This window comes from Pleurodeles waltl, chromosome 2_1 (genome assembly GCF_031143425.1).
Source record: "Pleurodeles waltl isolate 20211129_DDA chromosome 2_1, aPleWal1.hap1.20221129, whole genome shotgun sequence".
NCBI lineage: Eukaryota > Metazoa > Chordata > Amphibia > Caudata > Salamandridae > Pleurodeles > Pleurodeles waltl.
In genome coordinates this window covers 637,506,614-637,531,614 of record NC_090438.1, presented here as the reverse complement: position 1 = coordinate 637,531,614, position 25,001 = coordinate 637,506,614, and the positions used below count along the sequence as shown (strand labels likewise).

At 42.2% G+C, this 25,001-nt stretch overlaps 1 protein-coding gene across 7 annotated transcripts in view; it reads left to right on the top strand.

The window, feature by feature from the left end:
• COA1 (cytochrome c oxidase assembly factor 1) overlaps positions 1 to 25,001 on the top strand; it is a 452,132-nt gene that overhangs the window by 415,599 nt on the left and 11,532 nt on the right. For all 7 annotated transcript variants that reach the window (XM_069216057.1, XM_069216033.1, XM_069216041.1 and 4 more), the window contains 2 exons: positions 17,325 to 17,476; positions 22,040 to 22,116. In XM_069216057.1, the coding sequence (XP_069072158.1) occupies positions 17,325 to 17,476; positions 22,040 to 22,116 (229 nt within the window). The remainder of the gene's footprint in view (positions 1 to 17,324; positions 17,477 to 22,039; positions 22,117 to 25,001) is intronic.

Genomic DNA, 25,001 nt, shown 5'->3' with positions numbered 1-25,001 from the left:
AATTAAGATTTCAAAACAAGCATTTTTGTTTAGAAATTTGCAAGGCATGTGTGCAGTAAATGTGCACCCTTCAGTTTTCCCATGAGCCCTCTTTATCAACTATGTTCGAGAGACTTGCATGTTTCCTTTACCAAAAGTGTGCAGCACCACAGTTTGAAACCAGTTTGTCGAGCTCACTGTTTCGTTTCTCACCACATCCGGAGGTACTTCTCTCTAGCACAGAGCCAGATAAAAACCTCTGATTTTCTGTACGTGTGACTAGCAGATTTAAAACCTCCACAGTTTACTGGCTCAGAAGCAGAACAGATCACGCACCTCTTAGGCTAAACTACAAATTTGCAATTAAGACTTCTTCGATTTCAAACGACGCATGCCCTTCAGACACATAGAGTTGCTAATTTTGTCACAACTTTGACAAATATATGTATGTGGCTGCTTCGTATCAGTGCCTAGTTTTAAAATTTTAAAATAACCTTTTACACAGCATCATTGGAGGCTGTCTGGCTGGAGTTGATTTGAGCTGTGTGTCTGAATAGATTATATTGTGGTGAAACGGATTTCACAACAATAATTAGATTATCTACCGGTCTGCTGGTCATATTTACGTGTTGCTAAGGGAGACACATCGTGACATTCGCATAACATTTATTTATTAATTGAATCATCTGCTTATTGCATTGCAGTGACACACGTCGAGCTTTTACGGGCTAAATTGTTTATTTGACAGCATTTACTAGCTCCTGTCCAACCTAGCCATTAGCAATGTTTACCCACCTGCTTATCTGAAAATTCTCACAAAAGGGCTTTGGAGAAAAATGTCCTATTTGTTTGCCCGTGATATTATTCTAGGCCTCTTAAAAGCCTGCCCCCTCGTTGCACGAAACAGAGCCTTTCTGGCCTGCGGTCTTCTATTTCCATAATTGATGTCATTAATGTATTCTAAAGCTAGGAGACATAGACAGGCAGAAATGTATTGATATCGTCAGTCAGAGATTTTCGCAATAAGCAGTTAGCAATCTGAGCAAAGAAGAAGGAACAAAAGGGAAAAAATTGTTTTGTGACAAACAATATTTTATTTTGAGGTTTAGTACAAAGTCCTGAAAACTAAGCTCACAATTTCATTGGCATTTCACAGTTTTGATTTTTGTTACAAACTTCTTCTGAAATAATTTTACGGCCCAATTCTGAAATCTATTTGCAAATCTGCATGGGCAGATTTACTATCTGATGGGCACAAATTTACGAATTTTAGAAACTTGAAAAATATTCAGGACTACACCTGGAAATGTTTTATGAACTTTGGCTCCTAGTAAGATGCAAGCAAGTGTTTTTTTCTTTTGTCTGTCGTTAGTGCTACTGTATCTCCAAAAATACCTTTCCATAAGTGCAATTTCTGTTTTTCTGAATTTGGTTTCTCAATGAGGAACATTTTACCCATTGGAGAAATCCTAAACCCTAATTCTAATGGTTTTCCGTACCTATTCACACTGCAGAGGGACTGACCCATTCTCTTGATAGTAGGAAGGGAAGGGCTGCATTAGCGAGGGAAAATATTGAAGAAGTTACCAAACTTTCTGGACATTTTTGCCCTAGAATGCCAGCTTCCCAAGATGTGCTCACACGAAGAGATTTTTGTCTAAATACATCTTTATGCAGGTAATACATAACCTGTTGTGAATCTCTCACAAGTGGTTCCACCCTAGCACATAGCTTTATTTGTGCTTTAAACTGATTATGCACACAAAAATAGATTTATAAACAAAGCCCTACGTCTTAATCAAGAAGATAAGGGAGCGTGTCCAACCGCATGTGATGGTAAACGTGTTCTGGAATCGTTCCTCCAGACACACGGTCATCATGTGCCTTGCAGCCTATCTTACCCTGCCCGGGGAACGGAGAAGAGCTCCCAAAACACTGCAGTTACCCCCAAACACAGCAGGTGCCCGAGTTTTGAGCTTAGAAGCACCAAGGAGGTGATATGGTGGTTTGGAGGGGCAGAGTTGTGGCCTGGTTGCTGGGCATGGCACCGGCCTCCTACTTCAGTTGAGCCTTCTCTATTGCCCCAGGGTGGCTAGTACGATCAGAGAGGAGGCAGAGGTAACCAACCAGTCCTTGTAACAGTAGGCCTCCTAGGGTCGGAGGACGGTGTGCACATGTGGCTGACCAGTGGTGTCCCTGACTGTAGGAGACCGAGAGAGGGCTGTCCAAGCTGGAACTGCGCACATCTGCCCTGTATGACACTGATCAGAGGGATCCTGGCAGCAGGTGAAGGAGTGGCACAGGCAGGGCCCTTTGCCCTGGCGAGCTCTGATTTTCCGGCAGCGTGGGCAGGCACATATTATTCCATTCCCTGAGACAGGGCTGGGCAGGCACAGTTGGCCATACAGCCCAGAGAGCACCCCTCCGGGGACGGCCCCAGAATAACAGAGGAGAGCCTGGATGAGGCCGATTGGAGGACCACAAACATAATATTTGAGGGCGGAGGATCAGGGCCCAGATTTGTTCCCAGGACACAATAAAAGTCCTACTGTTGCAAGGCCTGGAGATTACACAAAGAGAAGGGCCGTTTTAAGGTCCTCACACTGTTGGACGTGAAGTAAATTAATAAAGGACCCTCCAAGCCTCCATCATAACTGTTGGATTTTGCACTTTTTGCAGGGTTATCCCCAATCTTTTTGCCTCCTTCCTCCTATTTTTTCTGACCTGTTTTTGTTGGCTTTAGTACTCTGAGCACTTTACCACTGCTAACCAGTGCTAAAGTGCATATGCTTGTTGTGTAAATTGTATTGTTGATTGCTTTCTCCATGATTGGCATATTTGATTTACTAGTAAGTCCCTAGTAAAGTGCAATAGAGGTGCCCAGGGCCTGAAATCAAATGCTACTAGTGGGCCTGCAGCCCTGGTTGTGCCACTTACATTAGTAGCTCTGTAAACATGGCTCAGACCTGCCACTGCAGTTTCTGTGGGTGCAGTTTTAAACTGTAAATTCGACTTGGCAAATGTATCCACTTGCCAGGCCTAAACCTTCCCTTTTCTTACATATAAGACACCCCTAAGGTAGGCCCTGGGTAGCCCAAGGGCAGGGTGAAGTGTATGGTTAAGGTAGGACATATAGTAATGTGTTTTATATGTCCTAACAGTGAAATACTGCTAAATTCGGTTTTCACTGTTTCAAGGCCTATCCCTCTTATAGGTTAACATGGGCGCTACCTTTAAATATGATTAAAGTGTAGATTCCCTTTGGGAGCGGATAGACATGTGGAGTTTGCAATCTCTGAGCTCACAATTTTAAAATACATCTTTTAGTAAAGTTGATTTTAAGATTGTGTATTTGAAAATGCCACTTTTAGAAAGCGAGCATTTTCTTGCTTAAACCATTTCTGTGACTCTGCCTGTTTGTGGATTCCCTCTCTGGGTCAGCTTGGCAGTTGGGCTGTTTGCACCTCTCTCTAGACAGTGACACAAAGGGAGCTGGGGTGTAGTCCGCATTTCCTGATGAGCCATCTGTGCTAGGAGGGAGGGAAGGAGTGGTCAGTCACACCTAAAAGGGCTGTGCCTGCCCTCACACAATGCAGTCTCCAACCCCCTGATGTGTGTCTGGGGCCTGGCCTGGGCAAGGCAGGATTTCACAAACAAGAGAGACTTTGTATTGAAGTAGGCCTACTTCTGGAAACCAAGAGGAACCTCTTCTTGGAGAAGAGCTGAAGAGCTGAGGAAGGAGAGCTGCCCTGCCTGTGACTATGCTTTCTGGAGCTTTCCTGCAGTTGCTGCTTCTGCCCATGCTAGAGGACAAAGACTGGATTTTGTGTGTCTTCCTTCTCGTGAAGAACTCTCCAAGGGCTTGAATTAGAGCTTGCCTCCTGTTATTTGAAGTCTCAGGGACAGCAAAGACTTCTCTCTACCAGCACCTGGAGCTTCTGCTGAGACTCCTACTCTACCAAAGGGTGCCCGTCGAGTTCCTGGGACCTTGAAAGGAGAAGCTGGCAGACCAAGAATGAGAAATCCACACACCGACCACCGTGGGGGAAAAGATCAACACAACTCCGATCTGCGGCTGAAAAATCGACAGGCTGACGGCTTTGTGGCTGAAAAATCGGTCCTCGCATGCAGCACGGCTGGAAGATCGATGCACGTGGCTGGAGAAATGACACGCAGCATCGCTGACGGTGGCTGTGGAGATCGAAACTCGCGCTGCGTGGTTCAGATCATCGTGCAGCAGGATTTCCGACGCAAACATTGCTGGGCATGTAAAAACGACGCAAGGCCTGCCCGGACCTGAGAGTGCTGTTCGAACTGACGCATCACTCCCCTGCGGAGAGAAGAAATGATGCACTCCGACTCGCTGAAGGAGAAACAATGCACAGTCTCGCTCGTGAGTGATATCGATGCATCGCAAGCCCTTTTTGACGCACACTCGCCCGCGCAGGGTTATTTTTGACGCGCCCAGGTACATTTCCACGCTAACAGCGTTAGCGTTGTGTTTAAAATTAGAAGAAGACTCTTTTTAGTTTTAAATTGATAACTTGACTTGTGTATTGTGGATCTTTGTCGTTTTGGTTTTGTTTTGTTTAGATAAATATTCTCTATTTTTCTAAACCTGTTTTGTGCCATTTTGTAGTGTTTTCATTTAGTTACTGTGTGTGTTGGTACAAATACTTTACACCTAGCACTCTGAAGTTAAGCCTGCCTGCTCTTGCCAAGCTACCAAGGGGATGAGCGGGGGTTAGCTGAGGGTGATTCTCTTTTACCCTTACTAGAGTGAGAGTCCTTGCTTGGACAGGGTGTAACCTGACTGCCAACCAAAGACCCCATTTTTAACAATAACAATCTGTTTAATGATGAAGAAGGAAAAGTGAGTTTAGGAACTTGTCACGTCTCAGACTGCATTAATAAGAATAGGGGCAGAAGCACAACTTTTGTGCTCAATACTCAACACTTACACCTCCCTCACTGGTAGCATGATGGGAAAATCACAGGTGGTAACACCCGCTCAGTAAAATAAATTTGATAAATATGTGAAAACCACTGTAGGAAAGCCAGGTGAGGTGGCTGCCTCTGGAAATACCACAGGGACACAAATTACCCCAGAACAATTCTTTAAGGCCATATGTGATACATGCACCACTTTAGACATGCAGGTTGGCGGAGTGGGCAGAGAGGTCCAGATACGCTGCCAAGACCTGAGATAGATCATGGAATGGGTAACCAAGGCTGAGAAACCTTAGTGAGGACCCTATCTACTGATGATACTCACATAAAGGGTTAAAGTGGGCCATGTGGAAGGTGGAAGGGAAGACGCAAAGGGAGCAAGTCACGATGTAATCACTTCTGCTGTATCCGAGTACCTGAAGGGGCAGAGGAGCCCAGTCCAGAGGATGTTTTATCTTCCTGGCTGCAGTCAAGGATGCCCACAGAGGCATTATTCACATGTTTTGTCCTCAAGAGCAAATAGGTCCTTGGCAGCACGCCACACCTGGGGGGGGCTCTCTAATGACCAATCACTCGATTTCTGCACTATGCAGATAGAAACAACATAATAAGACAGGCTTGTCTCCCTGCCATTCCGACAATAGACTGTACATGTGTTAGCATCCCAATTATACAAAACGTGCAGCAAATGCAGAGATCCCATGTCGAGGTTAAGCAAAATATGAAGGCAATGCAACTGACTTATATATGGTTGTTCCTGGCAAAGCTGAAAGTTATACATGATGGAAGGCGCCCTTCTTTGAAACACCGCAACCGCTCTGGGATTGGCTAGAGATATGGACACTACCACAAGGGGGACCACATGTGGGCCCTCCCTCCTTGGAGCAGAGGGAACAAAGAACAGTCCCTCACCTACAGGGTTGGAGAAGGCATGGGGGCCCCAGGGAACGGTAACTTCAACTTAAGAAGGTTGCCTCGGTGCCTGTACATATTGCAAAATACACAAGGCGAGGTACCAAGGATTTTTTTTAAACCTCCTGGTTGATCTCTTCTTGACTGGCAAGAGAAGTAGGGTGGGAATCAAGTCCTCAGGAGGGATTTATAAGGAGCAGACTGGGGCAAATAGTAGTTGAAGCATGGGAGAGAACAATTAAGGTGGTGTTTCACAGACATTGTTTCTCGTGGCAGCTGCCGATCTGGTGGCTACGACCCTGCAGGGAAATTGATGGGCTCATGACCATGCCCTCGTGAAGGGAGGGAGGATGCACCACGCTAGGACATTCATACCCTGGTAATAGATTAATTACATTCCAGGAGGCACAATTGCATTTTGGAAAAGGCCCAGGGCAGTTCTTGCAGTTCACTAAATTAACAGAGACAGCCAGTGAAATCTGGACATATTTCCTCACTCGCCCAACACCTCCCAAACCCTGGGGGTACTCTTGGACATAAGATCTGCCAGACACCTGATGTCCCGGCTATACACAGCCCTCAAACAGGACAAACAAAGGCTTGGGCTCCCTGGACTATGCTACTGGGAGGAGGACATAGCAGAACCCCTGATAGATGAAGACTTAGAAAAGACATGCACACTGGTTCGTGGAGTGTCCAGCAACACTTGCTTTAAACTAGCATACTTCTATGTATTGCATCAATCATACCTCTCCCCAATGAGAATGAAGAGAATATATCCAGACAGGTTAGACAAATGCGCTAGATGTGATTTGAGGGGGGTGGATTTTATACACATATATTGGCATTGTCCACATTTGACACCATATCGGAGAGCGTGGTGCACACTCTCCAGATTGCCGCCTGTATAGCTCTTGACCTTAACCTGCAACACTGCCTCCTTAACCTCTTTGCATGCCCCAAAAATAGACAAATGCAATATAGAATGACACTGCTGGGGTTGGTACTTGCGAAAGGAGAGTGGCCATAAAATGGTTATCCACAGTGAGCCCCTACTTGAGACAATGGAGGAGGGATGTGGAGGAGTGGGCTGTAGCGGAGGCACAAAGCTTGCGAGCAGTCAGGACAGATTGAAAGGTTGAGGAGGACTGCCAGGTGTGGGCTGAGATGCTGCAGGATCTAATACAGGTAAATGAGGAGGGATGCCTGGGTTGCACACCCAGACACGGAGCCAGATCTCACTGCAGAGAATTAAGACTAACAATGAGACAAGATGGTGGGAGATGGATGAGTCATAGATTCACTCAGGTGGGAGGGGAGAGGAGCTTTGAATCTGTCACGCTCCTCTGTGGGAAGTTGTGTCCACTACGCCATATCCCTGAACTGTATTGCTGGACGATTATCTCTCCCGAATGTGCCTAACAGAGTTTAATCATTTGCTGTTAACTTGAAATTACAAATAAAGATATTAAAAAAAACTTCGACCTAAGACGCAAAAAGAAATGGAGGAGACTGATCAGTAACTAAGTACCAATGGAGGGGACAGTGGCAGTGAAAGGCCTTTGGCTCCTGAGATGGACTTTCCAGGTGGCTCGACAGGGACCACAGATCCTGATGTTAATTGAACATTCAGTAGCCTTTAACAATTGATATGTCTACTCTCTGTACCCCTGTAGAGTGGACAAGTGGTACAGGGCTTGGACAAGTCAGCTGTATAAAGAAATGATCATCTTAATTGCTACTGCCCGTAGTAAAGTCTGGGCCATACACCCCATATTACATGGTTAAGCTTTTAGGGGTGGGCAACAGAAGTGTGGGGTAGGGGAAGTTGGGGATTCCATAAGTATAAATAGATTACATTTTAGTTTATGTTTTACACAGCGGCACATGAGTACTCCTCAAAAAATACAGTACATCATAACCCCCCATGAAGGAGGCACAAGATATCGTTCAAATACTCTCTTGAATTGTTAATAGACTCATTAATAAGATCAAGAGAAGTGAATAGACTGAACAGACAATTAGAATTTAAATACACTAAGTCAAAATGGGTTTATACCGGGATGACACTGCTTCAGATGCCTTAACACTGCCCTGGCGCTCTCAAAGGAGGTTGAAGAGCGAAGGGCCCTGATATCTATTGACATTGAATAGGCCTTTGATTCAGTCTGTGGCACTTCATCTTTCAGCTGTTGGAACATATGAACTTTGGCTCTCTCTTTCGTAGATATCTATCAATACAGTATTCCAAGCCATGGGCAAAGGTCAGAGTGAATGAGGAGCTGTCTCTCACCAGTACCACGAGTGGAGCACACAACTGGAATGCTCCCTGTCACCTCTCCTCTTCGCCATGGGCATACTTGTGGATTGGGTTAGGAGAGATGCACAACTGAGCGATTTCCGATGGACAGAGCTCACTGAGGACAAGATATCGTTATACACTGACGATGCCCTGGTCTATGTTAGCAACCCCGAGATCTCTTTTCCTCGACTGATGCAAATACTTAGAGTATATGGCAAAACTGTAAGTTTGAAGGTTAATTGAACCAAATCCACATATATCACATTAACGGGTTCACATAATAACATAACGGCCACAACTAAACTATAGTGGGCAGAAGAACACTAGGGACCCGGTTCACAAAGGGCTTCGGCACTCGTGGTGGAGGCTCCACAGTCATGATGGGGGGTCCCACAGTTGTAGCGGGACCTCTGCAATGGGTATTTGCAGTGTGAACTTTCTGCCACAAGTGAGGGACCCCCACCATGAGTGCGGGGCCTCCGCCATGAGTGCGGAAGCCCTTTGTGAATTGGGTCCTAAGTATTTAGGTATGCAAATAGAAACCATCAGATATTGGGCATGAGAAATAAACATCATACCTCGCAGGTACGCTGTGACGCTGATAAGTGGGAATGTCTCCCTCTCAATATAGCAGGCAGGTGGGCATTGTTCAAAATGATTTCCCATCCATGATTGTTTGACATTCATCAGAACGTTCTGTACAAAATACCAACAACATTTTGCCAATCATTACAGTCAGTGATGGAAGAAATGTTGTGGGCTGTGGGCCACTCTTGAATATCATATAAAAAATGTGCATTTGATCAATATGATGGAGGCTTGGCGATTGCTGATGTGACTTGTATTATTGGGCCAGTCATATAGTACCAATGAATGAATGGCTGTTTGCGGATCAAACAAACTCTGCAGTAGCCACAGATCTGGTGGCTATTGAGCAATACAGTATACTTAATTTATTATATGGTCCACACAAGCACACAGACCTCTGCTGTGACACAGATGTCTCTGATGTGTTGGCATCCGGCGCTGAAATTGATTAAATGGCTCGGGGTGATGACAGCAGAGACTTGTTTTCGAATGGCAATTGGTTGAAGCACACAGTAAACGTGAAGGGCTACAGTCCATGGGACATCCTAGTAATTTCTAAGTTAGGTGATATCTGGAAGGGAGGTTTAGACATATTTTAACATACATCATGGACACATATGATATGCACAAAAGACAATTTTATCATTACCTGCAATTGTTTCACGCCCTCAAGACATATCAAGACCATCCGCAAATCCTTCTTAAATATAATCCTTTAGAGACATGAATCACAATGGCAGCTAGATAGGAAGGGGTTCGCTAAATTACACTCTTGTGAATAATACTTCTGAACCCATGCAGACATTGAGAGAGCGGTGAGAGTGGTAAAAAGTCCCCTGCAAGAGGAATTGATGGAGCTAAGGATGGCCGCCAGAGTATTGGCGGTCTCAATGAGAATTAGGTTAATTCAGCTTAGATATCTCCACAGCATTTATTACAGTTCCACAAGACTAAGTGAAATGAGGCTCTGCCTTGATCCCCATTGACTGTAGAGGGGAATTAGGTATGTTCTATCATACAATATGGACGTTTCCATAGTACAGCAATACTGGAGTCGTATATGCAACATTATATCCCAGGTTGTGGAAAGGAAGGGCAGTTATACCAGAACCAAAAATGGTAATATTGCATTTGATGGAGGGACAGGAGTACTACTATAGCAATGGTGGCTATGGACCTTCTGATTGCCAAGAAAGTCATTGCACATCACTGGAGGTCAGAATTAGCTCCCTCAGTGGTTAATGGGCTCGAGAGATAGATTACTACATCAAAGCAGAGCAATTTGTGTATAAGTCAAGGGGATGCCCTTCAAGGTAAAATGGAAGTGCCCATGTTTCAAGGTGGATGAAAAATATTGTTAATCTTTTTACGAGAGGAGCATTTTATAAATCTAATAACTAACTTTTAGAATGTAGGGCAAGGAAGTGTTACTTTTAATGGATGCAAGCTGATGCCAGTCAAAAAAGGCAGTTAGGACGAGGTTCTAGAACCAGTATTGTACCTGATATGTCACTAATTTTACTGCCCCTCCATTAGTCTCTGATCTCAGTAACTCCTCTAGTGAACCAGGCTTGTTGGAGTTGTAGAACTGCAAGTATCATTTAAGTTAAGTTTAAATTTGACCACTGCCTCAGAGTACTAGATGACTGGGTGCAACCATGTTAAAAATATGGACCAGAGTTAAGGTCAGCGTTACATTTGAGGATCTTGAGCTAGAATCCAGTTCCCCTTTAATACAAGACTAATTCGTAGTGTATGTTCATTTACTTTTAAGCATTTCATCTAGCTGACAAAATTCAGTGTCTAAGTGTTTTTTTTTAGAATTTGGCTACAGGGACTCTAAACATGGCAGCTGTCCCATCTTCCATATTACAAGTGCTATTGACCATAATGCATTTGTGAAAAATTACCCTGACTACCAAACTACAAAATGGCTCTTACTTCTCATATATATTTTCAAAAGCAAACATTGACAACAAAAGCTCTCCATAAATACTCCACCTTTTTAGTTACTCACAGTTGCCAGGGGACTGCAGGTATATATTACGTTTATGTGACACCCCTCTTGAACAACCCTGTTTGGCTGTCGAGAACTTCCTTGTGCTAGTCATACCAATCAAAGGGCAACCTCTTCTAAATCTTGCAATAAGATCGGATTTGTCTCTTGAAAAATGTAACATTAATTTAAATCCGGCAACTATGTCACCTTCTATTTCTTGCTGCATTTTCAATTGGTCCCTGATCCAGAGCATTATGTAGTTTGCCTACAACAGTAAGATGGAGCATGCACTACCGGTAGATGTACGTTTCCCAGTTTCATGTACTCTTCAGCAGTGGGAAGAGGATCTCTAAAGTGAATGTGTCAGGATATGAGTCTATCTTCACTTGTACAAGGTCCTTAGGGCTGCGACTGTCACAAGGTTTCTCTAAGAACTACACCTAGAGTATGCCAGTCTCATGGCTTTTTCATGGCTTCTGAACCTATACCATCAGAGGCATAGTGCCTGGATAAATTAAGAGTTTGCAAACCGCTGCCTTGAAATTCCCCTTGTGGTCCCTGGTTCAATTTGTGTTTCTTTAGTATGGTACTATTCATGAATTACCTAGATAGGCTGCGAGACAGAATGCTATGACAATGTCGCCACTGGTTACTGCTGTATTGTAGCTTTAATGCTTTCAAAGGCAGATGCTTTTAATCATCAGTATGTCTTTGACAAAATGTAGTCCCTGCCTTTTTACTTTTTTGGCTAAACCTATCTGTCTCATAACGCAACAATTGCTTTATATTTGCATTGTACGATCAGGCGTGTCATAAGAAACACTTTTATTTCTGTTTGAGTTTTCATAAACTGTGATCTAGGGTAGGTTTTGAGGTCCTACAAGTCATGTGGCTCATTGCAAGGTACCATAAATTATGCTAAAGAGAAGTACTTTGTAGATGGGCTAAATTCATGTTGCCTAGGATTTTCAGACCCCTGGATTATGTTTCCCAAAAATATATTTTGATCATTTTGATGTTATTTTATCACTGTTGATCCAAATGTACAGGTATAACGCTATCCACTGGGTATTTGGGCTGTTAAAACTGCATAAACATATTTGTGGAGAATCTTCAGTCTCTGGTGGGAGTATGCAACTTATTACAATTGTTAATCAAGTGGAACACTTTGACGGAGAACTATACTTGAAAACATACGTCAAGCATTGATCGAATGAGGCTTTATAAATGTAGATGTAGAGAGTACAGTCGCATAGAGATGATAGATGCACTCAACATACAGTATTGCCACGTGATCAATAATGTATTGAACACTCATACAATGTAGAGTAATCCATGGTAGATGTTAATGTTTTGAATATGAATAGTAAGAATATTATATATGCTTTAGTGTGAGTTTCACATTACACTACATGCAAGTAATTATGAAATGTTTCGAGCGCAAATTCCAAATAGGAGGGCAATAGCAACAAAGGTATAATCTGCATAAGTACTAAGCTCAGAGAAAGAGAAAATGTAATTGGCAATAATAGTTGATCGCAAGCAGGATATGCACTGAGCCATCAACAGTTATGATTATTTGTGTTAATACACTTATGTCTTGTTTCCCATGTTTAACTTAATATGTGACAAAATAATGCATGCGGTCAAGTAATGAAAGTGTTTTCATTGATATCAAAATATTGGATCGCTCATAAAGTTGCCTAGAAAAGAGTTTGGAGAGTGTAATAAGATGTATACTTCATCAAGTATTTGTAAGCTAAAGTCCATTAGTTGTTTTGTTTTTATAAGAATATTGTTTTTATTATTAGATTATCTAATTACTTTTTGACTTCAACATCCAGAATGCATCATAAATGGCAGGACTGCTAGTTGATATATAAAGGGAAATTAAGGAAGGACTCATTAACCGTGAGCAATACTCCAAGTGAGTTGAAATGCTTAGGTGGTTGTTGTGGGAACTAAAATAGATCAATGTATATTTAGGACTTCGTGGAGTGTGGTGAACTTCATTTGGTATCAATAGTAACGAGAGAGGTCTCCTCCGTCACCAGCACCGGAAGTTAAGTGCACCGCCAAAGAATTGCAACTGACCAAATTGTGTTTATATATATATATATATTTGTATATATATATGTATATATATATATATATATATATATATATATATATATATATATATATATATTTTTTTTTCTTTTTTTTCTCCGAGCGGTGGGGAGTGGAAATGATATTCCATATAGGCTGCTCCTAACCAGGGTCTCTTCTAGAGCAAGCCAATCGCAGTTAACAGAGAGGGGCTGTACAGCTTAAAAGAACAACAACAACAAATCTTGCCAATACTAAATAGGCAAGAGGACAGTAAAATGTCACTTTACTCCTACGTAGTGTCCACAAAGCAGCAGTGAGTTTTAGGCGACGCTGTCCCTTGCACTGCTGTGCTTAGATTAGTGAGATTCCCAGAGATGACATCAACACCCACACCTGCTATAGGAACATGTCCACAGACAGTCGCTGAAGACAAGCACACCCTTTGTGGAGATGCCAACAAAGAGAAAACCCTGCAATGACCTGTGGAAAGCAAGGACAAATTACTTTAATGAACACATTAATTCCATCCTTCCCAACAAAGACAACTTTTATATGAGCTCATTGTAGGTCTGGCTTTCACCTAATCAACCCCTAGTACAAGCACTGCATATGACTTGGACATCACTGAACATCAAACTTGAACTTTATAGCAAGACGAACTTGGATATCATCGAAGATCAAACTGAAAGTATACTGTAGTACAAATTTAGACACAACTGAAAACACAACTAATCATCTCTGGAGTAAAAATGTAGACACTGCTGAAGCCCAAATCTGAACATTCGTGAAGCACACAATTTGTATCTCTACAAGATGAAAGTGGGAAGAGCAGGTAGAAGATAGCATGTCTGTCAAGATGCTTCAAAGACCTTAACTATGTCATTTAGACCCTGTTAGGCTGCCCACTAGTCCACCAGTTCAATGGTGGCTATGACTTCAGCTGCCCTGGGGAAGAACTGCTAAATATAGAGTTCTCCTCAAGCAGTCATAGATCTCAGTGACTTGAGTGGAGTCACCAAAGTCCACAATCCATAAAAGGCACTGAATGTTGCATTAGGGAACAATGTTTGTTATGCCTGCTCAGCAAATTATTTTATTCTGCATCAACACAATCCCAAAATGTGAGATTGATCTTGAAATAAAACATAATAATTATCTGGTATGCCGGGATCTTTGTTACTGCATTTGGTGGTCATTGTGCAATTTCCATATGTGGGGCTGCTATGTCTTTCCAGGTAAGAAAAACAAGTGACTGTGGGGCGGCCATCACTGTGACCTGATGGCCCTATGGAGGACAGTTCAAGGGTTCTTAATAGTAGAGCTGACTGAAGCTCCAAATGCAAAAACCACAAAGTTCCCCAGGTCTAAAAGGCCGTGGGGGATCTTAAGTCCTGCAGAATATTGCAGCCATTATTTTATGGTGGATTCACCATTCAACCAAACTCTTAATATCCCCCTAAGTCCTTTCTTGCCCTGTTACTACTACTGAGGCCTGTCACATCCTCTTGGTGCCTTCTTCTCCAAGAAAAGGTGCCTTTTGTGCTCTCCCTCTACTTCAGTTCACATAGCCTTTGTCGAGCACTGATCTCTGAAATTTGTGGTGCAGGTAGTTTCATTAGTGGCTGAACATCAAACAACAGTTGTGTTTGGTAACTTTGCATGTTTGGATGGAAAGGACCCTACTGTTCCCCTTATAAACTTGCTTACATTACTTTCCAATCCTTCCCCAGTTCTTGTACTGTGTCCTTGGATTTACCCCCACAGTATGATAATTTTATCATTTGTTTGGCAGATAATAGTGAAAAACTGACCGTGGTGAGGAATAATAGCATGACATTTTAGAAAGTTTTAGTATGTGCTTCCAGGCAGGCAAAGGAGTTCTGGTTGTGTTTATTGCTGGCTACCATATTCATGACATGTTCATGAAATGATTGGATGGCTTTGTTGCCTGATTTGGGTCTGTGATCTTGATTCAGTGGCTTTGTACCCTATTTTGAGTTTGTCCTGGGGAGGAGCATTTTCACCTCAGAATGTTCTGATTGGATGAGCTGCATTGTTCGATTTCTGACATAGAGACTCCTTTTTTTTCTCTTCATTTCAGAACTCCAGAGGAGTGCATGTGTCTCTTAGTCCCTCCTACATTCCCACCCTCTGTTTTCCATTTATGCTTTTTAATTTCCACCCACTGTTCCTTCCTTTCTGCTCCCCATACACTTCATACTGTTCTCTAATCCGCCTCCCGCATCCTGCTGCTTATTTTTTTCTTTTTTTTATGAGAACATGACAGCTGCATAATGCTGCCGGGTTGCTCGCTATCTCTTCACACCCCCACAAACGTTCTTTCTTTACTTTTAATTTGCCCAGGGGGCTGGCTCCAGTGGGGGTGGGGGCGGGGTTGTGGGGTATCACACCCAACAAAAAATGTACTTTGCAGTATATAGTTGGGTACAAGTGCTTTCAGTTGGATAATATGAAATGTCTGCCGGATTTTTCCTGGGATTTTTACATGCCCATATTGACAAAAACACACACACTTTCATCTATGTATTGAAGGCTTTAAAAATGTTGATTAGTTGAAAAAAGATTGCGTTTTAAGTACCCCTAACTATTGCATTCCTCTCTTTCCACTGCCCCTTAATCCCCCTCTGTTTCTAATGTATGGGGTTTAACACAATGTCCCGGCGTGATTGTTTGTAAATCTGAAGCTCGCACCCCTCAATCATACTGACCAAGCTACGCCCCTGAATTTGTCTTTCTAAAATAGCCACTGCCAATGTTGGAGCAGTAAATTAACAATGGTAAAATAGCTGCTAGTGCATCCATATGCATGCTCACATATGCATACTCATTGAGAGCCATTTGGAATGGCTTTTCTTTTTTACAAACCCATTTCAAGATAGCTACGCATGTCATAAAGCATACATGCACATTCGGGCAGTTGTGCATGCATCGTGTGGCATTGTCGTCCATTTTTGCATTATCTAAGGCCAATGCAAGCGAAAATAGGGACATTGATAGCTCGATCTTTCACTGTACAGATATATTGGCTTTGCCAATGCTTGTTAAAGAATGAATACATGCATGCGTTTTGAAGAAACTATTCTCTCAGGCATTTGGCATATTGTGGTAATAAGTAAACTAAAAACTGACATACGGAGTGACAAGTGAGCATGCAAATTATGAACCAGAAAATCGTTTGTAGCAACACCAGCAACATACAGAAAGGTATGGAAATCCACAGAAAGCACAAACATTTTGAACAAAGCATTGGGTTTCCACTAACAGAAAACGCATTTCTTTGGTTTGCTGATCCATCATCCGTCCTCAGTTGATATGAAAATGAGAACTTGTATATGCATTTGCTAAGAAGGCCCTCTGCCCACGGGCTTTGCATACAAAATGTAAAAGGTTGCGCGCATAAGTTCTTTAATTATATCATCAAACAATACATTTGAAAAATCAGTTCCGTGCGTTACTCTCAGACAAGACCCTTTGCACCTCCATGAATTTCACATGAGGACTGTAATCAACTTACTTTGCCAAAATGCATATGCAAGCCCCTGCCGGACTCCAGTCGCTCAGGCCATTGTTGTCCTGTGTAACTTCATTTGATATGTTTATACATAACCCATCAACGATCTAGATAACTTTTCAGTAAGCCAACCTACATGCTGTAAAATTGTTCGCACGTCCAGCTGCCTAACACAAGCCTCGCATTAATTAGCAGGTTTTTATTGTCATTCTATTTTTGCCTGTCAACAAATCTATATAAAAAAGGTAAATTTTCTAAGTTTTATAATTCCTGCATTTGAGATTTCATTTTTCCTGAGATCATCAATGCATGTTTCTTTTCCTGTCAAAACAATACATATTTACACAGCTGAACTCCTTTATGCATATTCCTCCTTTGCACAAAAAAGATTTCCGCTCGCTCTGAAAGGTAGCTCAGTGTGTTTGTGATCGGTTGAACCTTTGATAATTTTTCTATTGCAATTTAAACTAAATCCACAATCTGTCACTACATGCTGTATGCATTCCGATTAACACCTTAAAATAGTCCTCTGGACTTCTCAGCTAGATCTTGTACAAACTAAAATAATTATATTTAATTCGTTAGTTTCACCATATATTTGCAATACTACTGTTAACTGTATGTGTTTGCCTTTAACCAGTATTCGTACCATATGTTTTTCTCATGCTGTTAACGCTGCAACATGAAGGATGTAATGTTTTAAATCCCCATGGAACACACATTCATAATTAACTACCCAGGATCCAGGTTGAGTTTCTTCCCCACTTAAATTGCTGCTAATTAGATTTTCATACATATCTATTTTATTCATTGTTACATATCACTGGTGTTTCAAATCCATATTTTGGTTGATAATTTTTGGACTGCTGTAGACAATTATAAACGCATATTATAACACATTCAGACTTTTGTTTCCATACATATTCAAATGACTTAACAGTATTTTTTGTTTATTTTATTTTTTTGTTTAGAAAACTTTGCCAGGAAAGAATACTATCTGTCAGCCCTTGATCAGCTTGGTAATAATTCAAGAGCGCTAGAAGCACTTGGTGCACCACCACTTAAAGTTCATAATATAAGACTGACTGACAGCAACAACCGCATTGACAAGTCTACTGCTCGGGTAATGTATCACGTCCACTATTGTTCCAAAAACGCATGGGTAATGTATCACATCCACCATTGTTCCAAAAGCAAGAATGACTGAAGAAAATTGGGTTATTGGAAGTGCTTAACTTGAGCTGATGAGGGCCACTGGCACTTATTTTAATTTATCAGATATTTACCAAGTGCAAGAGAGAAAAAACACACAGATCGGAAAGATGGAGGAAGGAAAGACAGCAAAACCGCCACAAAGGGAGAACGTAGGAACCTGCAAGAGTAAGAAAATGGGGCAGGCAGTGTCTGGTAGTGGATTAAAGTCTATCAGCCTTGGGATTTGGCGCACCACAGTTCAATTTCACAAAATAAGCACTGTTTATTGGTTGAGGGGGCTGGCAGTACCACTCAGGCAAGAACTACAATCCTTATCAGAGTGAACCACAAAAAAATCACTAAATTAATCTGTGCTTAACCCTCTGGTAGCATGGCACAAAGCAGTAATGCTTAACGTAGCGGCAATGTGTCAAGTATTTATGCAACACATAAACAATATTTAAGTGAAAACATATCACAAGAAAAATCCAAAAGTAATTTAGAAAAATAGAGTACATTTTAATAAATAAAATACCAAGACAACAAAAATCCCATCCGCAGAACCGAAGACATTCGATTTTAAAGGTTTTAGTGAAAATAGAGCCTAAAAGCACAAAGCACCATTCACAGTCATCTGGTGATAGAAGGGGGAAAGTAATTAGTTCAGACCAGCACGATAGAGCATGGGTCGAATACAGAAACTAGGTTTCTGTTACCCTCCATCTCCAACAGAGTTCTGTTCTCGGTGGAGGAGGCTGCAAGGACGATGAGCATGGCAGACATTCATTCTTGTAGCATGAAGAGCAGGCTGAGCCTTGTGGATGGTCGTTACAGTAGCGCAAAGAGCCAGTCGGGCATCACAGATTGTAATTTTTGTAGCTTCATGTTGGTGGTCATTAGAGGCTGTTGTTTCTGTAGTGTGGAGTACAGGTCTCATGTTGCCAGTTGCTGCAGTCATTGTCGGAGCAAAGAGCCTCTCCCACCAGAGCTTCGCTTTGAAAGTCGTGTCTGGCAGCAGAGTTTTGACATGAGCAAGCCTGTTCATGTTCACAAAGAGCCCACACTACTGAATTTAGGGCCATATGTACGAACACATTTTCCCATTGACACAGAATGGGAAAAACCCTTTGCTACATCTGGCCCTTATTTCCTTTTACTTAGAAGGAGCTCTCACTGATGCCAGCCAAGGGTCCAGGACCTGGGAGCAACTCTTGGGAATCAGGGCTCACTCCATTTGAAGACCGCAGCAGGCTCATGAAAGTCTAGTTGCAGGTCCAGGCAAGTCCAGTTTCAACAGGTCAGCTGGGCGGTTGCAGGGAGCTATCTGGAGCTTGTTGTGTCCCTGTAACTCAGACATTAGGTCAGCCAGCTGAACCCTTGAGTCACTCTGCGTAGCCTGGGAGGAAGGCAAGCAGTTCCAATCTTCCTTGTCAGACTGCAATTTAGTTTTTCAAGCAGCAGGGAAGACCTCTGACAGCAGGGTAGTCCTTCTTCTATAGCTTCCACCTGTCTGGGAGTGTTCTGGTGAGTGGCTCTGGAGGTCCAATGTTTATACCTAGTGCTAGCCTTTGTGTGGAGGGGACTCCTTGTTACACCCCTACATCTGGTTCTGGAAAGTTCTTCCCTGCCAAAGCTCCAAACTGTCTCCGGGTGATAAAAGGAAGGGAAGGCCTGGTGTCAAGTTTCTTTGTGTGTGTAAGAGGCAAAGCTCTTTAAAGTGTGAGTAGGGCTGGATACAGCCCCTCCTCAGTCATCCTTCCAAGATTACTCATCTTGTCTACACCTAAGCCCCCTTTGTGTTACTGTCTGAAAGCAATACAAAAATCCCAACAGAAGATCAATTCATAGTCAAGTGACCTAGGACACTGGCGGAAGACACAAATAGTTTGAACAAGAAAACACTAGCTTTCTAAATGTGTGTTACAAGGGAAGGGCAACCCAATACCTCCTTGCAGAGGAACTCAACAGAAGGCAATATCCATTAAGGTGGTCATTCAGTCCTCTACTCATTTATAATGTACTTATCTTTAGAATGAATTCTGTAGCTTATGGATATGTTCTTTAGATTGTTTTTGAGAGTAGAGTTGACATACTTTTGGCTCACATATGACTACTGTAACAACATACACAAATTACTGACTGGGCATATGTGTGTCTGGTTGTTTTTCTTTGTACCCCTACTAATGTATGTTATTTTGTAATACACATACAATTAAAGCAATAGCTTTATTTTTGTACACTTGTTTTTCATTCTTTCTTTCATTCATTTTGTTATTCATGATTGCTTTTGTTCATCCAATTTAATTGATTTCTGTGTTTGCTTTAATACTGTTAAACACTTGATTGCATTCAATTTTTAGAGTCGAGCGTGCAAGCGCTCTGGCCCCTTTTGTAATCTCTCTGTGGGCTTTTAACCCCGCCCATGTCACGACCATCAGTTTGGTTGGTTTGTGGGCTTGCCTTTTAAAATTAGCTTGATTTCATTAGTGAAAAGCATGTATACGTCATGCTTTTTTTTTCAGTGTTTCGCCCTCCTCAAGAGCACCGGTAAACTACTGAAAACATACGAGGCTCTGTGTTTTCCGCATGGCTTCTGAACTACTTTTTCCTTTTATATCCTTCACATCGTGATCTCGCTAAGAAGTAGTCAAGCCCTTTTCATGACATCGACCTTGTTACATGGATAATTGCACTTTTCCTCATACGTTTGACTGCAAGCGAACTTCTGTTTCCTTTTGTGTGTCTCCTTCATGCACATGGCGGTCGTTGGCTCGCTATGTGAAACTGTTTTACTTTTCATTTTCAGTTTATGTGGCAAGAAAAGTCCGGTTAGGAGTTTAGAATGCTAATAGCTCTAACTCAAGCAAATGCGAGACCAATTGCATTGCAAATGCTTGTTAAGATTAATTTCAATGCATCATTTTATCATAGACTCCTAAATATCTGGATTAAGTATACTCTGTTTTATGAATGACCACCTTGTTGGCTATTGATTTCAGTTGAACTTTCTAAAAAGTGGCATTTTCAAATTTCTAACGTAAAATCTGACAACCATTAAACAGGATTTAAAAATACAATTAACTTGAGTGTGAACAGCACATTTCTATCTGCTCCCAGTCTAAAGTTAGCACTTATTAAATGTAATAAGTTAACTCAGTGTTAGCCAATGGAAGAGACAGGCCTTACAACAGTAAAAATGAATTTAGGAGTTTTTCAGTGCCAAAACATGTACAACTGGAACAAACATGTCCTACGTTTTTATTACAATGCACCCTGCCCTATAAGCCTTAAGGACCTCCTTTAGGGGTGACTTATCAGTCTTAAAAAAGCTGGGTTAGGACTGGCAAAAAGATTTTTATTTCGAAAAGGTGGTTTAAAACTGCACTATAGGCTGCAGTAGCAGGCCTGAGACATTTGTGAAAGGCTATTTTAGTGGGTTGCACAAGTACCGTTGTCCACTAGCAGCATTTAATTTTTAGCACTTGGTACCTGTAGTAACATTTATGAATGTCTTATAAGTAAATTAAATGCATCAATCAAATAGATTCCAATTGTACCATGTTTTAGGGAGAGAGCACAAGCACTTTACTACTGGTTAGCAGGAAAAGAGTGTACAGAATCCTAATGTCAACAACAACAGGATTAACAACAGAAGTCAACAATTCTAGATTGTAACCCTGCAGAAATAAAATACCCCCAACTTTGAACCAAATCCCAGACAGCAGTGACCCATCATAGGAGTCATGTAAGTCTAGCAGCTATTTAGGGGATTCTCTTTTCCTTTTCCTCCATCCTTTTTTTCAGTCAATTTCCTTCTTTCATTTCTTCCTTTTCTCAATCATTATTTCTGTCTTAGTTTTATATTTCTCTCATTTATTTTTCCTTCCTTCCTTCTGCCTTTTTATCCATCCAAACTTCTTTCTAACTTTTTATTCATCCGTCATTCATCCCTTCTTTCTTTCCAATTGTCTGTCCTAGATTCCTCTTTCATCTCCCTATCCATCCATCGCCCGTGTCCTACTTTCAGTGTTCTCTTGTTTCATTTAGTTCACCACTGCAAAGTGCTAGCATGCTATCTTCTTGCAGTGGTATTTATCAGCATCTAACTGGTGACCAGCCAACTCTGATCAAAATTAAGAAAAATAAACACAAACCGTAAATGTTTTATGTTAATCAGAATTGCTTATTGGCATCTACTTCCCAGTCAGGCTGATAAAGTGGGGGTTCATAATGCCACTGCCTGGAACCTGCGCATGGCACAGCATCCCAGGTATACTAATGGGAATGATGGTGACTACCAAAAAAAGTGAAAATACATTAAGCCAGAGATTTAAATTCACAACTGTACCTTTGGTTGTGATGAATTTGGCCTGTTTCAGAATGCACATCTGGACCTCATGCTGTCTTATTTTGTAGCAGAACATGTCTATTTTGTGAGTTGGTTACACTTTCTCTGCATTAATGTGTCTGCCTTATAATCTGATTTTTACAGATGAAAATACCGGTATCAGGAACGAAGCTGGGCGGTTATCTCTACACCAGCTCTGTGAGGGACATCTCGAACAGCAGGTTGGGCTTTTCTCTAAGCATAGTTTGCCGCATAAACTACAATGTCTTTGGTTCACATATTAGATATGTTATTTTCTTCTTTTGACAAAAAGATGTGCACTTTATGTAGCGTCCTATGCATTTAATGAGATTATACCTGAAGGCAAAGCTTGGTTTACATTATGGGACTCCAAACTTTCTTAAAGAGTGAGCTACTTCGATCGCTGCAAACCGTTATGAGCTACTGCCTAGTAAGGGATTCAATACATATACACAGAGACCAAATAACTTAAACACTGCCCCTAGAGTGTTCCAGTCCTGCTACATGGAGAATACAAAATTAATGCACAGGCCCTAGATTGCAAAATGTTTATATTTGGCGTCTCTATGGATCCGTTTCGCCCCTTTGTTCTTGAGATATTGAAATAGAGAAAGAGAGAGGAAGGAAGAGAGAAAATGTGAGAGGTAGAAGAAAAGGAAGACAGAAGAAGACGCTTCAAAGAGGCAGAGAAACAAAAGGATGACAATGAACTAAAAAAAAGAAGGGAGAAAGAAGCAGAGAAAATACAAGGAAGGAAAACAAAATAATAGAGACAAAGAATGAGGAACAATAAACAGGAAAAATAAACAGATAAAGGAGCAAAAGAGAGGAGATGAAAGATTAAGAAATATAGAAGAAAAAAGAGGAAAAATAAAAGAAAGAATGAAAAGTATCAATGAAAGGAGAGGAAGAATGAATGAAAAACAAGCAAGTAGAAAAGGAAGGAAGAGCATGACAAAGAGAAAAGAAATAAAGCAAGAAAGAGAATGAGAAAGGATTGAAAGTAGGGAAATGAAAAAATGAGAGAAAGGGAGAGAAAGAGTAGAAGAAAAAACAAGAAAAGAAACAGAAAGAAGGAGAAAGAAACAGAAAGAAGGAAAGACAGTGAAAAGAACACTAGAAAAGGAAGAAAGGAGAAAAGGGAAAATGTACAATTAGTAACTGTAGCAAGAAAAGGTGAAAGACATAGAAAGAATAAAAGAGAGGAGAAAAAATGAAGACAAATAAAGAATATAAGACTAAATGAAAGGTAAAAAAGAAGAAAATAAGAAAAAACAGAGAATGAAAGAAGTAGAGAGAGAAATAAGAATAAAGAAAGTATAGAAGAAGGAGTGAAATCAAGAAAGAGGTGGAAGAAGAATAAATACATGAAAACAGAGGGAAAGGGAGAGAAATAGAATGAAAGAACAAAGGAAAGAATTATTGAGTGAAAGAAGGGTGAAGAGGAAAGAATTAGCATAAAAAAGAAAGCTACAGAGAAACAAAGAGAATCAATGTAAGAAATGTAAGAAACTAACAAAGAATGGGAAATGGAGGAATTAATCAAAAATGTATAGAGCATGCTACTCACCCGTGAGGGTCTCAAAGCGCTAGTGGTGGGGGGGGAAGCGGGGATACTGTTTGAACAGCCATGTCCTGATGTTTTTTCTGAAGAGTAGGAGGTCTTTGGTTTTGCGGAGGTTGGTGGGGAGGGAGTTCCAGGTTGTGGGGGCAAGGTAGGAGAAGGCCCTGCCTCCTGTGGTGGTTCGATGGATGTGGGGGACTGTAGCTAATGCGAGGTCGGCTGATCGGAGGTTGTGGGTGGGAGTGTGGAAATTCTTTCGTTGAGGTAGGTCGGGCCGGTGTTGTGGAGGGATTTGTGTGCGTGGATGAGGATCTTGAAAGTGATTCTCTTCTCTATGGGGAGCCAGTGAAGAGATTTGAGGTGTGGTGAGATTCGTTTGTGGCGGGGGAGGCCAAGGACGTGGCGTACGGCTGTGTTCTGGATTCTCTGGAGTTTGTGTTTGAGTTTGAGTGTGGTGCCGGCGTAGAGGGCATTACTGTAGTCAAGTCTGCTGCTGATGAGTGCATGGGTGACTGTGTTCCTGGTCTCTAGGGGAATCCATTTGAAGGATTTTTTTTTTTGAGTGCGGAGTGTGTGGAAGCTGGAGGAGGTTAGTGCATTGATTTGTTGTGTCATGGAGAGGGAGGGGTCCAGGATGATGCCGAGGTTGCGTGCGTGGTTTGCGGGGGTGGGTGCGGGGCCTTGGGCGGTGCGCCACCAGGAGTTCTCCCATATGGTTTTGTTGGGGCCGAAGATGATGATCTTAGTTTTGTCGGAGTTAAGATTGAGGTGGTTAGTTGTCATCCAGTTGGCGGTGTCGAGGAGAGCAGCGTGTAGGTTGGTTTTGGCAGTGGTGGGGTTGCGGGTGAGGGAGAGGATGATTTGGGTGTCATCTGCGTAGGAGAGGATAGTGATTCTGTGTGGTCGGAGGATGTTGGCTAGGGGGATCATGTAAATGTTGAAGAGTGTGGGGCTGAGGGAGGACCCTTGGGGGACTCCGCAGATGATCTTGGTAGCGGTGGAGTGGAAAGGTGGAAGGCGGACTCTCTGGGTCCAGTGGGTGAGGAAGGAGGTGAGCCAGTCTAAGGCTTTGTGGCAAATTCCTATGTTGTGGAGGCGTGTGCGTAGTGTGTGGTGGCAGACAGTGTCAAAGGCTGCGGAGAAGTCTAGGAAGATGAGTGCGACGGTCTCGCCTTTGTCGACTTTGGTCCTGATGTCGTCAGTGCATGCGATGAGGGCGGTTTCCGTGCTGTGGTTCTTGCGGAACCCGGATTGTGAAGGGTCAAGAGTGTAGTTTTCTTCGAGGAAGTGCGATAGGCGGACGTTGACTAGTTTCTCTGCAACCTTGGCGGGGAAAGGGAGGAGGGAGAGGGGGCAATAGTTGGAGAGGGTCACCGGGTCGGCTTTGTTTTTTTTTTTTAGGAGAGCAGTGATTTCCGCGTGCTTCCAGGGGTCTGGGTAGGTGGCGGAGTCGAAAGAGGCGTTGATTATATCACGGAGTATGGGGGCGATGGTTGGGCTGGCTTTGTTGTAGATGCGATG